The 13,622-nt window shown below is 49.3% G+C and overlaps 1 protein-coding gene across 1 annotated transcript in view; it reads left to right on the top strand.

Annotated features, from left to right (window-relative positions):
• Window positions 1-13,622, top strand: part of PNPLA1 (patatin like domain 1, omega-hydroxyceramide transacylase) — a 64,757-nt gene continuing 51,135 nt past the window's right edge. The window contains exon 1 of the mRNA XM_075553809.1: window positions 1-205. Within this exon, the coding sequence (XP_075409924.1) occupies window positions 1-205 (205 nt within the window). The remainder of the gene's footprint in view (window positions 206-13,622) is intronic.

Below are 13,622 nucleotides of genomic sequence, written 5' to 3'. Positions count from 1 at the left end.
ATGGACGAGCAGGTGTTCAAGGGGGACCCGGACACCCCGCATTCCATCTCCTTCTCCGGCAGCGGGTTCCTCTCCTACTACCAGGCAGGGGCCGTGGACGCCCTGCGGGATCTGGCCCCGCGGATGCTGGAAACGGCGCATCGCTTCGCGGGCACCTCTGCAGGCGCGGTGATTGCAGCCCTGGCGGTCTGTGGCATTGAGATGGGTAAGGGCTCTGCTTGGGGTTCCCTGATTGCCCCACCCTGGGGTGGGGAGTGTCTCTGGAGGGGCGCAGCTGGGACCCATGGCCGGAAATGAGTAGCAGAAACTGCAGGGCCGGTGAGGCATTCAAAGATTGGGGGCTCTCAGCTCTCAGCCTCGGGTCCACTGTGAACTTGGCCTCATCTCTCTGCCTTCCTGGGCGCCCTCATCCTGCCGGATGCCCTGTCCCCCAGCGATGCAGAGGGAAGGCAGTGCCCCCCTCGCCAACAGCCCGTTTCAGAAGTAACACCTTGACGTGGTCATACACAAAGTGTTATGGGCCAGGCCTCTCTCTTTAAAAATGCAGATGTTCTTGGGAAAGGGCAACAATTAAAATCTTTAGTATCTTCGGGGAGAGAAGCCCAAACGATTGGGTTGGACCCACTCATACGCCCTGCCACCAAGTCAATTCTGACCTACCAGACAATGACCCCTCTATAGGACAGAGGGCGAGGTGATGAGGAGCGTAGTGGGTTCACATAGGGCTGCTAACTGCAAGGCCTGCGGTGTGAGACACCCCCCCCCACTTCTCCCAGAAGATGACAGGTCTTTCCACTCCCTGAAAGAATTACAGTCTTAGAAACTCACCAGGACAGTTCCACCTTGTCCTATAGGGTCACTATAGGTCGGCATTGACTTCATGGCAGTGATGTTGGTTTCTTGGTTTATATGGGACAGTAGGACTGCTCTTTAATGTTTCTGAAACTGTACCGCTTGATGAGAACAGATACACAGTCCAGCCGCTGCTAGTGGGTTTGAACCACAGACCTCGTGTTAGTAGTCCAATGCTTCACCCACAGCCTCAGCAGGAATCCTTTGAAGAAGAAGAGTTTGTCCAGAGTTCGGGCAGCTGGAGAGATGGAGCCTGGGGACCTGGGGAAGGGACCAGGGAAAGGGAGGGAGAGAGAGGAGACTATCTTGCTTTGAGAGGCCAGGCTGCAGACCTCAGGAGTCAGAAGCGCAGTCCTGGGCAGGGAGCGCAGCTCCATCCCGGTGAAGCCCTGTGAGACCGCCCTGGGTGCTAGAGCTCCCCAGCAACCTCCCAGAGTGCCTTGGGCTGTTTGCTTAGCTGCTGAGCCCCTACTCTGTGGCTGGCGCTGAGGGCAAAGCCCTTGCCTTGCTGGTGGAGTAGACGTTCTAGAGAGACCTTCCAACAGGGAGCCTTGTCATGAACTGCCAGGGAGAGAAATCCTCCTACAAAGAAACATCTCGGGAGGAAAGGGACAGAAGAGTGAAGGAGGGGCTATTTTAGACCAGGCGGCCAGGGAAGTGAGCAAAGAAGCCAGTTGAAGATCTGGGGAAGAACATCCCAGCTGGGGGAGCAGTGGGCTCTGGAGTAATGGGTGAGAAGGGAGAGGGGAGAGCCTAGGAGGGGCAAGAACATGACATCCCTTGGGTGTGTCACTCAAGACTAGACTGCCCACTGCCCTTCCTTAAGCCGGAAGTTTGAGAGGAGGCTGAGGTGAAGGGGGCGGGGGGGGGGGGGTGTCATGCTTTTCCCTGGGCTTCATGCTGATCCCTGAAGTTTAGTTCATGGGTTTTCCCTGCCGTGCAATTCACTGTTGACTAGCCTTTGCTGGAGACTGGGCCCTGTTCTCAGCCCTTTGGCACATTAGTGCTTTTCCTCCTGACAGCAACCTTCTGGTGGGAGAACAACTCCCAGCTCCATTTTCCAGGGGAGGAAATTGAGTCACAGCAAGTTTGGATAACTTGCCTACGGTTACACAAACAACCAGGGATTTGAAGTCAGCCTGGCACGAGGGCCTCCCTCCTTCCCCGCTGAACAACACTGCCTCTTCCCAACTTCAGTCTTTTCTCTATGTATCCAATGGTACCTAGTGGCCTCGCTGTGGGCAATGTCAGGGGCTGGGGACGCTGGCTGTGGGATAGTGGGGTCCGGGAATTTAGTCTGAGCTGGTGGGGTTTGCAGCCAGGTCATGAGAATATCTGGAGGACAGTATTCCAAGCAAAGGGGAAAGAAATTCCTAGTTCCACTAGAAGCAGAACAAGAGCTAGACTGAGGTCTATGGTCTCTGTCCGAGGCTGTCTGTAGAGCATTCCACTGTCTGTGTACCTGTTCTTGATAGTCAGGCCCCCTTTTGGCTATTATAAACCACATGGCAACATTGTGTCTCCAGTGCCCTAGAATACACAAATTATGAACCTGACTATCGTTGATAAATCATTCCCAAAATTAGTTGTGTCAATTTGACTCCTATCAGAGTTTCAGAGTCTTAATCTTTCCATGCCCTCAACACCCTTGATGCCATTCAACTTTTTCGTCAAGTTTTACGTCAGTCTGATGGATGTGAAATTATACCTCATTGTATGTTATCTACGTCATCTGCGTATCGTGATCACTAACGAGACTGAGCATCTTTCCATGTATTTATTGACCACTTGCATCGCCTCCTCTGTAATTTGCCTGCGCATGATCTTTGCCCTGTTCTTCCCTCAGAGTTCTCTTTATCTCTCTAATTTGTGTTGTTTTTATAATATGCATACTGCACGTGACTCATATGTCAGCGATAGACACTGAAGGGGATCAAACCGCCAACCTTTCAGTTCACAGTCAAGCTCTTAACCAACGCACCACCCGAGTTCCGTGTAGGCAGATTTCCCCCGTCGCCTTCCAAACGCTGCTTCCGACATAGTCCAGTTTCTTGGTTCACAGGACTGTTCCTGCCACCTCTCTCCTCTTCCATTGCCTAATTTGTTGATTAAACCGAGATGGCATTCTTAATCACAATCGTCTATAAGGTCAATGCCAAGCCCTTCTCTTCCAGTTTAAATTTCTTCTATGATTGCCTCTATTATCCTCAGCCCTTGGTTTTTCCCTGCAAAAAGCTCTGGGGAGATCTTTGATTGAAATGATACTTTCTGATCTAGAAGTATGGTCATTCTCTCTACTCACCGGTCCTTTTGTTCTTCAGTAGATATTTTATGTCTTTCATTAGATTCCTTGCTGGAGTCTTGCCGTTTTAGTTGCTCAGGAGCCCTGCTGGTGGGCTGACAACCGTGGGGTTGTCAGGCTGTGTGCCCCTGGGTGGACCGGTTCTGTTCAGTTCAGTCATAGCTGATGAAGCAAAACCGGAAAGGACCCACATTTGTGGGTGTACTGGAATGATAACCGGAGTGGGGAAAAGTATGGGTCAACACCCTGCTAGAAACGTAATCCTTCTCTGGGAGAACAGGGGCAGCTCATAAATAGCAACCAGATCTCCGGATCCGCAGATTCGGAAACAACAGTGCGTGACTCACTCTGCCTCTTCTGAGTCTCCCATTCCAGGGCACCTGAGATTCTTCTCGTTCTGTTTATCTGCTACACCCACACATTCCAAGTCAGGTCCATTCTGGTTTCTCTTTATCAGCCATGCCTAAAATTGGTTCAGACCTCCAATCTTTCAGCTAGTGGTCCATCAGTTAACCATTTGCTGAGATCTATCAGTGTCTCAGGCTGCATTCCAAAACGAAGAAAAGCACTGCCAGTTAATTCTGACAGAGAACTACCCCTTTGGATTTCTGATGGGCATTTCCAAAAAACCTCATTGTTTCCTCTCAGAGGAGTTAGTGAATTTGAACTACTGACCCTGTGGTTAGCAGCCCAGTACACTACACCACAAGAACTCCTCCAGGCTGCATTCTCAAGCAACTTTGTTCACTGCCAAGCCAATTAGAACTCAATGACACTATAGGGCAGAGTAGGATTGCCCCTGTAATTTTCCAAGACTACAACTCTTTATGGGAATAGAAAGACTCATCTTTCTCCTGGGGACCATCAGATGGTTTCGAACTTTTGAATTACTTACCTTGTAGTTAGCAGCCCAATAGCATAACCCACGATGCCTGCCACCAGAGCTCCTGTCCAGGCTGCATTAGTTTCTATGAATTCCTCTGACAGAACCATTGAGAACAATGACCCTAGTGGACCAGCTGGTCCCCATCCCTTCTCCTTAAGCCATCCTCACATCCAGTCTACTTTTCCGAGAATGAGAGGGGGCTCATATTGCTCCTGTTTTTGTTTTCCCTTATTACTAAAACAAAAGAACTTTTTAAACAGCTTTATTGAGATATAATTTATATACCACCTGTTTCTTGCACTTAACGTATATAATTCAATGATTTCCAGTATATAGAGAATTTTGCATACCTCGCCATCATAAATTTTAAATTCTCCTCCAAGGAAACCCCAGACTGGTTAGCTGTCACCCTTCAAGAGTCTATCCCTTCCACCCCCTGGGAACCATCATCTACCACCTGTCTCAATAAACGTGGGCGTTATTCCTAATGGGGAATAAATGCACACACAGTTCTGCTCGGGAGCACATGGGTGGCCATGAGTTGGCATCAACTCAACAGCAACTGGTTTTTATTTTGTTTTAAAATTTACTTTCCTCAGAAACCTGTAACAACGTGCCACAAATTGAGGTGGGAGGTCCTTTAAGAACAGAAATCCTGTCCCATCATGATCCCAATTCTACCTTACAAATCCGGCTAGACCAGAGCATGTACACCGGTACAGATAAGAGCTGGAAACACAGGGAATCCAGGACCGATAAACCCCATGAATAAGGAGAGTAGTGATACCAGGAGGGGACGGGAAAGGTGGTGGGGGAGAAAGGGGAAACCGATCACAATGATCTACATCCCTGGGGGATGGACAACAGAAAAGTGGGTGAAGGGAGACATCGGTCAGTGTAAGACATGAAAATGTAATAATAATTTATAAAAGGTTTGTGAGAGAGGGAGGAGGAAAATGAGGAGCTGCTACCAAGGGCTCAAGTAAAAAGAAAATGTTTTCAGAATGATGATGGCAACAAATGTACAAATGTGCTTGACACAATGGATGGATGGATGGATGGATGGATGGATGGATGGATTGATTGTAAAAAAGTTGTATGAGCCCCCAATAAAATGATTTTTAAAAAGCGAGAGAGAAGAGAAGATTTGGACATCTAGAAGGATGAGGCAATACATTTCTGTTCTTTTTTCAATTTTTTAACTCATTTTATTGGGGGCTCGAACAACGCGTATCACAATCTATACATCAATTGAATCAAATCTCTTCCAGAATTCTACCAGAAGTTCTTTCTTGAGTTTCCTGGCCTCTGGTACCCAATTAGTTCACAGCTGAAGCCCCTCGTGTGGCTGCGTAACAACAAAACAGTGCTGCTTTAGAAGGTGACAGACGCCAGTGGGAGCCCGAAAGCCATTAGAGAAACTACACAGTCAACAAGCCTGGGAGAGCGCCCCTAGCTAACACTGAGGGATGGGGGCAAAGTGTCACTAAACGGAGAGCTTGGGAGGGAGGGGTGCAGAAGATCAAAGGCATCAGTAGGACCTAAACAGTTACAACTTTGTCAGTAGATTTCCCCCCTATGATGCAGGCTGGACCTGGTCTGGTTTCCAAAGTTTTCTGTATTTGAGGTTTGTGTTGTTTGTTCATTTGTAGTAGAGTGTATCTCAGAGGTGCTATGTCAGGGACGTCACCCTCTTGAAGCCGTGTTATATGCTTTTCCGTCTTTCAGTAAATGAAACCAGGGATGGTGCACCTTAGGGTCAGCAAGTAGAATAAGGGGTTTGGGGGGGGGGGGTACAGAGGTGGTGGTGGGGTGAGGCGAGCGAGGTCAAGGAATCCATGTAGAAAAAGAGTGGTTGGAAACTGATAACAATTGTACAATTCTACGTGACGTGATTGAAATAGGGAATGACATGTCAAGGTATTAAATCTCAACTAATCAACAAAGTTCTGCTTCAGTCAGTTTTAAGTGTAATCTCCAGGAACATTGACTTTCAACGTGTACGCAGCCATGTTCCTCCGTCATCCCAGGCCTGCTCACCACAGACACACTTTTTCTGGAGGTACATCTGTGTACTCTAGTGGGATCGTGCAGTGTTTTTTGTTGTCAGGGTGACCTATGTCACTCAGCACCGTGCTCTCAGGGTTCATCCGCATCTAGCATTTCATTTCCCCTTACGGCTGAATACTATTTCATTGCACAGATAGGCCCCAGCCTGTCTACGCACGTGCCTGTGGATGGACCTATTCATCTTCTAGATGAATTGTAAACGCAAGACCCATCTTGGGGTGGTGAGGTTGAGAAGGAGGCATGCATGGCTCTTGACTAGGAGTGGAATCCAAGATCCTCGACGCCAAGGGTGCCGTGTCCAGGGTGTGCTGGGAAGGTTGGGAGAAGTGGGAGCTCCGCCTGTAACTCAGGTGGGGCTTCTCAGGGATCTGACTCCGAGACCTGGGCGGGGGGGGTGGTTGCTGATTCACACCTGTGAGGGAGTTGGGGCAGCAGGAGGGGCTGAGGGAGAAGCTGAACTGGGATATCATTGTAACAGAAGCGCCAGCCCCCTGCACAGGAGCTGCATTTGCACTGGGCTCTGCAGCGTGGCCCTTTACACCTGCACTTGTCCTCCAGGAGAGGGCATGACCTTGACTGGGATTCCTGGCAGCCCTACTGGCAGTTGACAAATGAGTCCTGCAGGAGGGGCCTGGGCAAAGCAACTGTTCCCCCAACCTTCCTTCCCTACTCTTGCTCTCATTCCTCCTAAGATACCATCCCTCGTAGACCATCCCATCTCCTCTCTGCACGCTCGAGTTTGCCCAGAGAATCTTTCCATGGATTCTAGCTCTTGGCTTTATACTGCTGTTGTCATATCAGATGCTGTGTCTCATTTCATCTACTAGACTGGTGGACAATCTAAGGGTTTTTTGGCCTCCTGGCACCCACAAACTTGTGGGCAAAGAAGAGCGGCTCACAAAGCCCTGGAGCTGCTGGCTGATGCCTGGTGCGACATTACGTATGTGCCATTCCAAACCTTGGCACTTGCCTGGCACCTGAGTAATTTCTGCCATTGTGAATGGGACTTACAATTCTAGAAGGAGGGTCAGCAAGGCTAAGGCCCCCCTTTTAGAGACGACTGTACTTAGACCCCGGAGGGAAAGTAACTAGTGGGAGGTGGACCTCACCTAGGCCAGTTGGGTTTCCAAACTGAGTTCTGAGGGGCGTGGGGGGAGAAGCTGGGAGGGCGAACACGGAAGGGACGCCCCGGCTCCACCCTGTGACGCAGCCTTTCGATTGTCCATCGAAGCGCAGGGCTCCTTCTACAGTTCTACGTAAGGAAAATATTCTAGCAGTGTTGCTTTATGTCATCTTCCAGCAGTTCCCCCCCCAATCATATGTTATGGGTATTTTTGGTAGACGTTTACACAGCACCTTAGAAATTCCATTGAACGATTTCCTCACAATTTGTTCAGTGACACTGGCTGCTAAGCGTGTGACTGCCTCACTCTTTCCCATTGGGCTGCTCTTGCGCAAGTTCCAGCATCTGTCTTCCTCGGCTCCCTTCCCCTCAGCTGGCCTGAGTCAGTGCTGGCCTTCTGGGCTTATGTGGGGCTTTTTTTATTTAAAAGGTTCACAAGACTCATGGCTGTTATTGTTGATTTGATGAGCCGATCTGTCACTTAAGTGAAGAGTGAATGATTCTGGCTCAAGATGAAGGCGTAGCTCAGGATGCAGATAGTTTCAAGGGGTCCTCCCGCCTCAGCCAGACCAGTAAGTTTGGACTTTTTAAAAACAGAATTTGAATTTGGTTCAGCATTTCCCTCCCCCCTGTTCTCTCAGGATCACCTGACTGTGTTCCTGATCAGAAGGGTCAGTAATAGTGGCCGGACACTATCTAGTTCTTCTGGTCTCAGGGTGGACTGTTAGTTTCTCCCCCGAGTCCTGGGTTTTGTCCTTGACCTTTGACTCTGGGTGCACAAAGGTTACTTTTCCTTGTAAGTTAAAAAACAAACACACATTAGGAGGTGAGACTAATCTCCTTAATATGCAAAGAGGCTGGGGACCAGACTCAGTTCTCTTTCTGACTGAAGTTGATGCCGAAACAATCCACGCAGCCACCCATCAGCCATGTACTCAAGGGTGCAAAGCCACACCAAGGAATGAAAAAGAAAGGTCCCGTGCTCTCCCAAAGGAGCTGCCACTCTGGTGGCGAAGCGGGCCACCAGTACGTGGCCCTGTAGAAACAGGTCCACGCTGGGCTCCAGGGAGGACATTAAGCAAGGTGAGGGTGTGGCGGAACCACTGCACAGTGCAAACAGTTAATGCCCCAGCTGTGAGTGTGGGGGGATGGGGGTGGGGAGTCTGAGTCAACCTGGAGGCCGACTTGTGAAACCATCTGTCCGTAGACACCCTGTGCTGCACAGATCGATTCTGACACAAGTGGCGTCCCCCTGAGTCGAGGCGACTCAAGGGCAGCTGGTCAGTTTTCAGGTTTCCCGCCCTAGAAAGCATGTCAAATTACTTAATTTTTGATTCACATGATCGGACATTCAGGAGGTAGACCTGGGTGGTGGCAGTGGCTCAGGGAAACTAGTGGAGGGTGTGGGGGATGGAGTGGGGGTGCAGGGTCAGATTTGGCCCGACAAGCCCACTCTGGGGTCAGTTGGGGTGAGGACTGGCTCTTGGGAAGGCCCAGCAGCCTCAGGACGCAACACAATTGCATTTCCGGAAAGGCAGGCAGCTTATCTACCCGAACAGTGGTAGGACCTTTCAAAGGGACCGTGGAATGTATCTGAGAAGGCCAGAGGAACCATGGGGTACCCTACCCCACAGACCTGGGTGTCATGGCTCCTCCCAATGGCGGCAAGAACAGCAGAGCCCACCACAGGCATTCTGTCACCGCTTTATTGGCGCTCAATGCACACATCATACCATTCAGTAGTCATCTCAAGCAGTTATACCATCACCAGCACATGACCACAGGCCTTTGGATCTGTCTCCACACCTGGGTGTCAGGTAGCTCCTGAATTTCTAGGAGACCCACATCCCCGGGCCTTGGAGCCAGGGGTGGCTGGGGTTATTGTCATTGTCCAAGGTGCCTCAGGGCACGCTAGGACTTAAACGGGAAGCCGAGGCTACATTGGCTGCAGTAAGGCCACTGTGTGCCCCAGTGTAGCCGTCTCTCAGTGGACGAGTGAGGCGCTGCGCAGCACAGTTCCCAGGGAGGAGAGGGCCTGCGATGGCGGTCCAGCCCAGTTCCTTCCTGGGTCTCTCTTCTCTCTTTCCCTGGTGATTTCCACGATCATTCAGTGTGGCTGGATTGGATTGTAGCCCTCGGGAGAAAAGGTGGGGTGGGGGGGCTTTCGACTCCTGGAAAGAAACCCGGGGGCCATTCCTCTCTGTCCTGTAAGGTCACCGTGAGTTGGCATGGACTCGACGGCTGAGTTTCTGGCTTCCTGTAAGCCCCCGCTTGTTTCTGTTCCTGGGGCCGGGAAATGCTTTGTTGGCGCCCACCATCCTGCCCTCCTTCTTCAGGACATGACTGAGAAGTTTCTCCTGCCGTGGGGGAGGGGTGTGTGTGATGCCCAGATGAAGGCTGGAGTTCAGTCCTAACGGCTGGGTGCACTTTCATAAGGCGTGGCTTCATGAAAAAGCATTCTCAGAGAGACTCACCTGCTGGAGGTGGCAGATTTTCTTTTTTTTTTTATATATATATATGTTATTTTTTTATTTAAAGATATCTTAATGATTAAAATTACACTTAGTTAATGAACAAAGAGAAGAGTTCATGGAAAGAACTTTCTAAAAATGAGAGTTCTGATGTTTTGGTAACTAGATCACTGAAATATTTTAGAACAGAATGAATTTATTGTGATGTGTCAATCCATAAGAAAGTAGATAAATATCACATCTGTTATTTTCCTTGTTTTGTCCTTCAGAAAATGAATCATTGTAATTTTAGATAGATGGAAGGAAGGCAGATTTTCTTGTAGAAAACCATGTTCTCCCCTTTGAACAAAGATGGTGCCGAAGGCAAAGAAGGAAGCTCCCGCCCCTCCCCAAATGGAAGCAAAAGCAAAGGCTTTAAAAAGCTAAGAAGGCCGTGCTGAAAGGCATACACACACACCCACCCCCCCACACACACACATACACACACACACACACACACACACGGAGATCTGCACGTCACCCATCTTCCGGCAGCCCAAGACGCTGAAACTAAGAAGGCAGCCCACGTACCCTCGGAAGGGCGCTCCCAGGAGAAACACGCTGGACCATTTTTCCATCATCACATCCCCGTGACCACAGAGTCTACCATGAAGAAGATCGAAGATAACAACACACTGTGTTCATTGTCGATGTCAAAGCCAACCAGCCCCAGATCAAACAGCTGTGAAGAAGCTCTATGACATCGACATGGCCAAGGTCAACACCTTGATCAGGCCTGACAGTGAGAAGAAGGCGTATGTCCGACTGGCTCTTGACTATGACACTTTAGGTGTTGCCAACAAAATCGGAATCATCTAAACTGAGCCCGGCTGGCTAATGCGAAATATAAACTTTTGCAATACATAAAAAAGATGCTCTCCTGAGTCACTGGAGAGTCCTTTAATGACCAGTGACTGTCAAGCCGGCTTTGACTCGTGGCGGCCCCGCGTGATTTGGAGTGGAACATGCCACAAAGGGTTTTCAATGACTGGTGTGCCTGGAACTAGATCACTGGACTTTTCTTCCTAGGCACCTCTGGGTGGGCTCGGGCTTCCAACCTTTCTAGGCTGGCAGCCAGGCCTGTGAATCCTTTCAGCCTTCCAGGGACTCTTTTTAAAAAAAAATCATTTTATTAGGGGCTCATACAGCTCTGATCACAATTCATACATACTTCAATTGTGTAAAGCACATTTGTACCTTGGTTACCCTCATCATTCGCAAAACATTTGCTCTCCACTTAAGCCCCTGGCATCAGGTCCTCATTTTTTCCCCTCCCTCGTGAACCCTTGATAATTTATAAATGATTATTTTGTCATAACTTGCCTTGTCTGATGTCTCCCTCCACCCACTTTCCTGTTATCCGTCCCCCAGGGAGGAGGTCATATGTAGATCCTTTCCAACCCACTCTCCCTCTACCCTCTCAGTATCGCCACTCACACCACTAGTCCTGTAGGGATCATCCGCCCTGGGTTCCCTGTGTTTCCAGTTCCTATCTGTACCAGTGTACATCCTATGGTCTAGCCGGATTTGAATTGCAGAATTGGGATTATGATAGTGGGGTGGGTGAGGGGGGTGGGGGGAGGAAGCATTTAGGAACTAGAGGAAAGCTGCATGTTTCATGGTTGCTCTATCACACCCTGACTGGCTCATCTCCTCCCCAAGACCCTTCTGTAAGGAGATGTCCAGTGACCTACAAATGGGCTTTGGGTCTCCACTCCACACTCCCCCGCCCCTTAATTTTTTTGTTCTGATGATGCCTGATACCTGATCCCTTCGACACCTCGTGATCGTACCGGCTGGTGTGCTTCTTCCATGTGGGCTTTGTTGCTTCTGAGCTAGATGGCCGCTTGTTTACCTTCAAGCCTTTAAGACCCCAGATGCTATATCTTTTGATAGCCGGGCACCATCAGCTTTCTTCGCCACATTTATTTATTCACCCACTTTGTCTTCAGCAATTGTGTCGGGAAGGTGAGCATCACAGAATGTCAATTTAATAGAACATGGTATTCTTTCATTGAGGGTGTACTTGAGTGGAGGCCCAATGTCCGTCTGCTACCTTAATACTAAACTTATAAATATATGCTCAATCTATTTCTCCATCCTCCAATATATATTTATATATGTATATGCCTTTATTTAGACCTCTATAAATGTCCTTTGCCTCCTAGTTCTTTCCTCTATTTCCTTTGACTTTCCTCTTGTCCCACTATCATGCTCAGTCTTCATTTGCGTTTTAGTAATTTTTCTTGGTTACAATACCCTTGATTAAACCCTACCAGGCCTCCTACACCCTCCTCACCACTGATTTGGATCATTTGTTGTTCCCTTGTCCCTGGGTTTGGTAACACCACTACCTTTCCCCCCACCTTTCCCTCTCCCATGTCCTCCCGGAACTCTCGGTCCTGTTGTTTTCTCCTCTAGATTGTTCATCCAGCCTATCTTATTTAGACAGACCTACAGAGATAATAACATGCACAAAACCAAGCAACAATATACAACAAAACAATAAACCAATGTCAAAAAACAAAACACAAGAAAGAAAAGCTTGTAGTTAGTTCAAGGACTGTTTGTTGGCCTCTAGGAGTGTTTTCCAGTCCAGTCTGTTGGGGCACCATGCCCTGGACACAAAGTCCACCTTTGGCATTCCCTGGGCACCTCTCCGTTCTGTACCCTTGCTGTTCTGTTGCATCCCCTTAGTGTTTTGCCTCAGTGTGGCAGGATCAGATTGGACGTAATTCCCACAGTGTCTCCGGTGTTGTCAGCTGTAGGGCTATCGGTCAGTGAGGGACGTGGTGTCTCATAGTGGGGCTGGCCATGTGGTCCTCTCTGTGGACTGGCTGCTCTAATCGGGAACATCGTCCTCAAGACCTGGTGGGCCAGGGCCAGGCTGTGCTCCACTCTCTCCTCCTCCCCTCTCATCTGCTCCCGTGTGCTCTGATCAGGTATGTCCCTCTCCTGGAGCTGCAGATTCAATGCTGTCTTTTGAAATAAATTCTTTGGGGGAGGGGGACAGGTGTCCACGTAGTAGTTGGGATTGGGGCCCGCCCCTCAGACCTCTCCACTGGTTCCCTACTCCATGCGGGCATGTTGCATTCACATCTTGGGGCACTGGGTTGAAGTCTGGTCCCTCTTTCCCTGTGGAGATATAAACAAGACCCTCCCCTTGGGTGGGCCAGTGCCAACCAGGGATTCTTATGCTAATAATATAACATTGCCACCAAGTCTGATCTTGACTTACAGCAACTTCACGCCTTACAGTATATCATCCCGTTTTTCTTGGCTGTCATCCTTTTGGAAACAGATTGCCAGGCCTCCTTTCGGTGATGGTGCTGGGCAGGTTTGAACTTCCCACCTTTTGGTTCATACGCTAACCAAACCATTTGCAGCTGCTGAGAACCCATGCTGTTGATACTCACTGCCATCGAGTGGATTCTGACTCAAAGCCACCCTGTGAATGCTATAATCACAGCTCCTCTATCAAGTGCTGAGAAGGAGCCCTGGGCTCACTCTTTACGTCCATCATTTACTTTCGTCTTTTCGCTGCCCCGTGTGATTCAGAGACCATCTTTAGGCCCATTGGACCAATGAGGAACTAGGCACAGAGCCGTGAAGCACCTCCCCCATGTTTACACAGCAGAGCCAGACTGGCCTCTCTTACAGTCTCATCTAATTTCAGAAGTCACTCTGCAAGTAGCTGAGCACTTACTGGCCAAACACTATGGACCAAGTGCAGCCAATTCCCAGGTCTCTCCGGATCTCCCCCCTTTCCTCCTCCCCACTCCCACCAACAGTCCCTCTTTATCTTTTAGGATCTTTACAAAGCAAACAAACAAACATTGTCTTGTGAATCCTGCCTGTGAAGATTTACAGAGCAGATAG

This window comes from Tenrec ecaudatus, chromosome 7 (genome assembly GCF_050624435.1).
Source record: "Tenrec ecaudatus isolate mTenEca1 chromosome 7, mTenEca1.hap1, whole genome shotgun sequence".
NCBI lineage: Eukaryota > Metazoa > Chordata > Mammalia > Afrosoricida > Tenrecidae > Tenrec > Tenrec ecaudatus.
The sequence above is the reverse complement of the archived record's forward strand: the minus strand, read 5'-3'. Positions and strand labels throughout refer to the sequence as shown.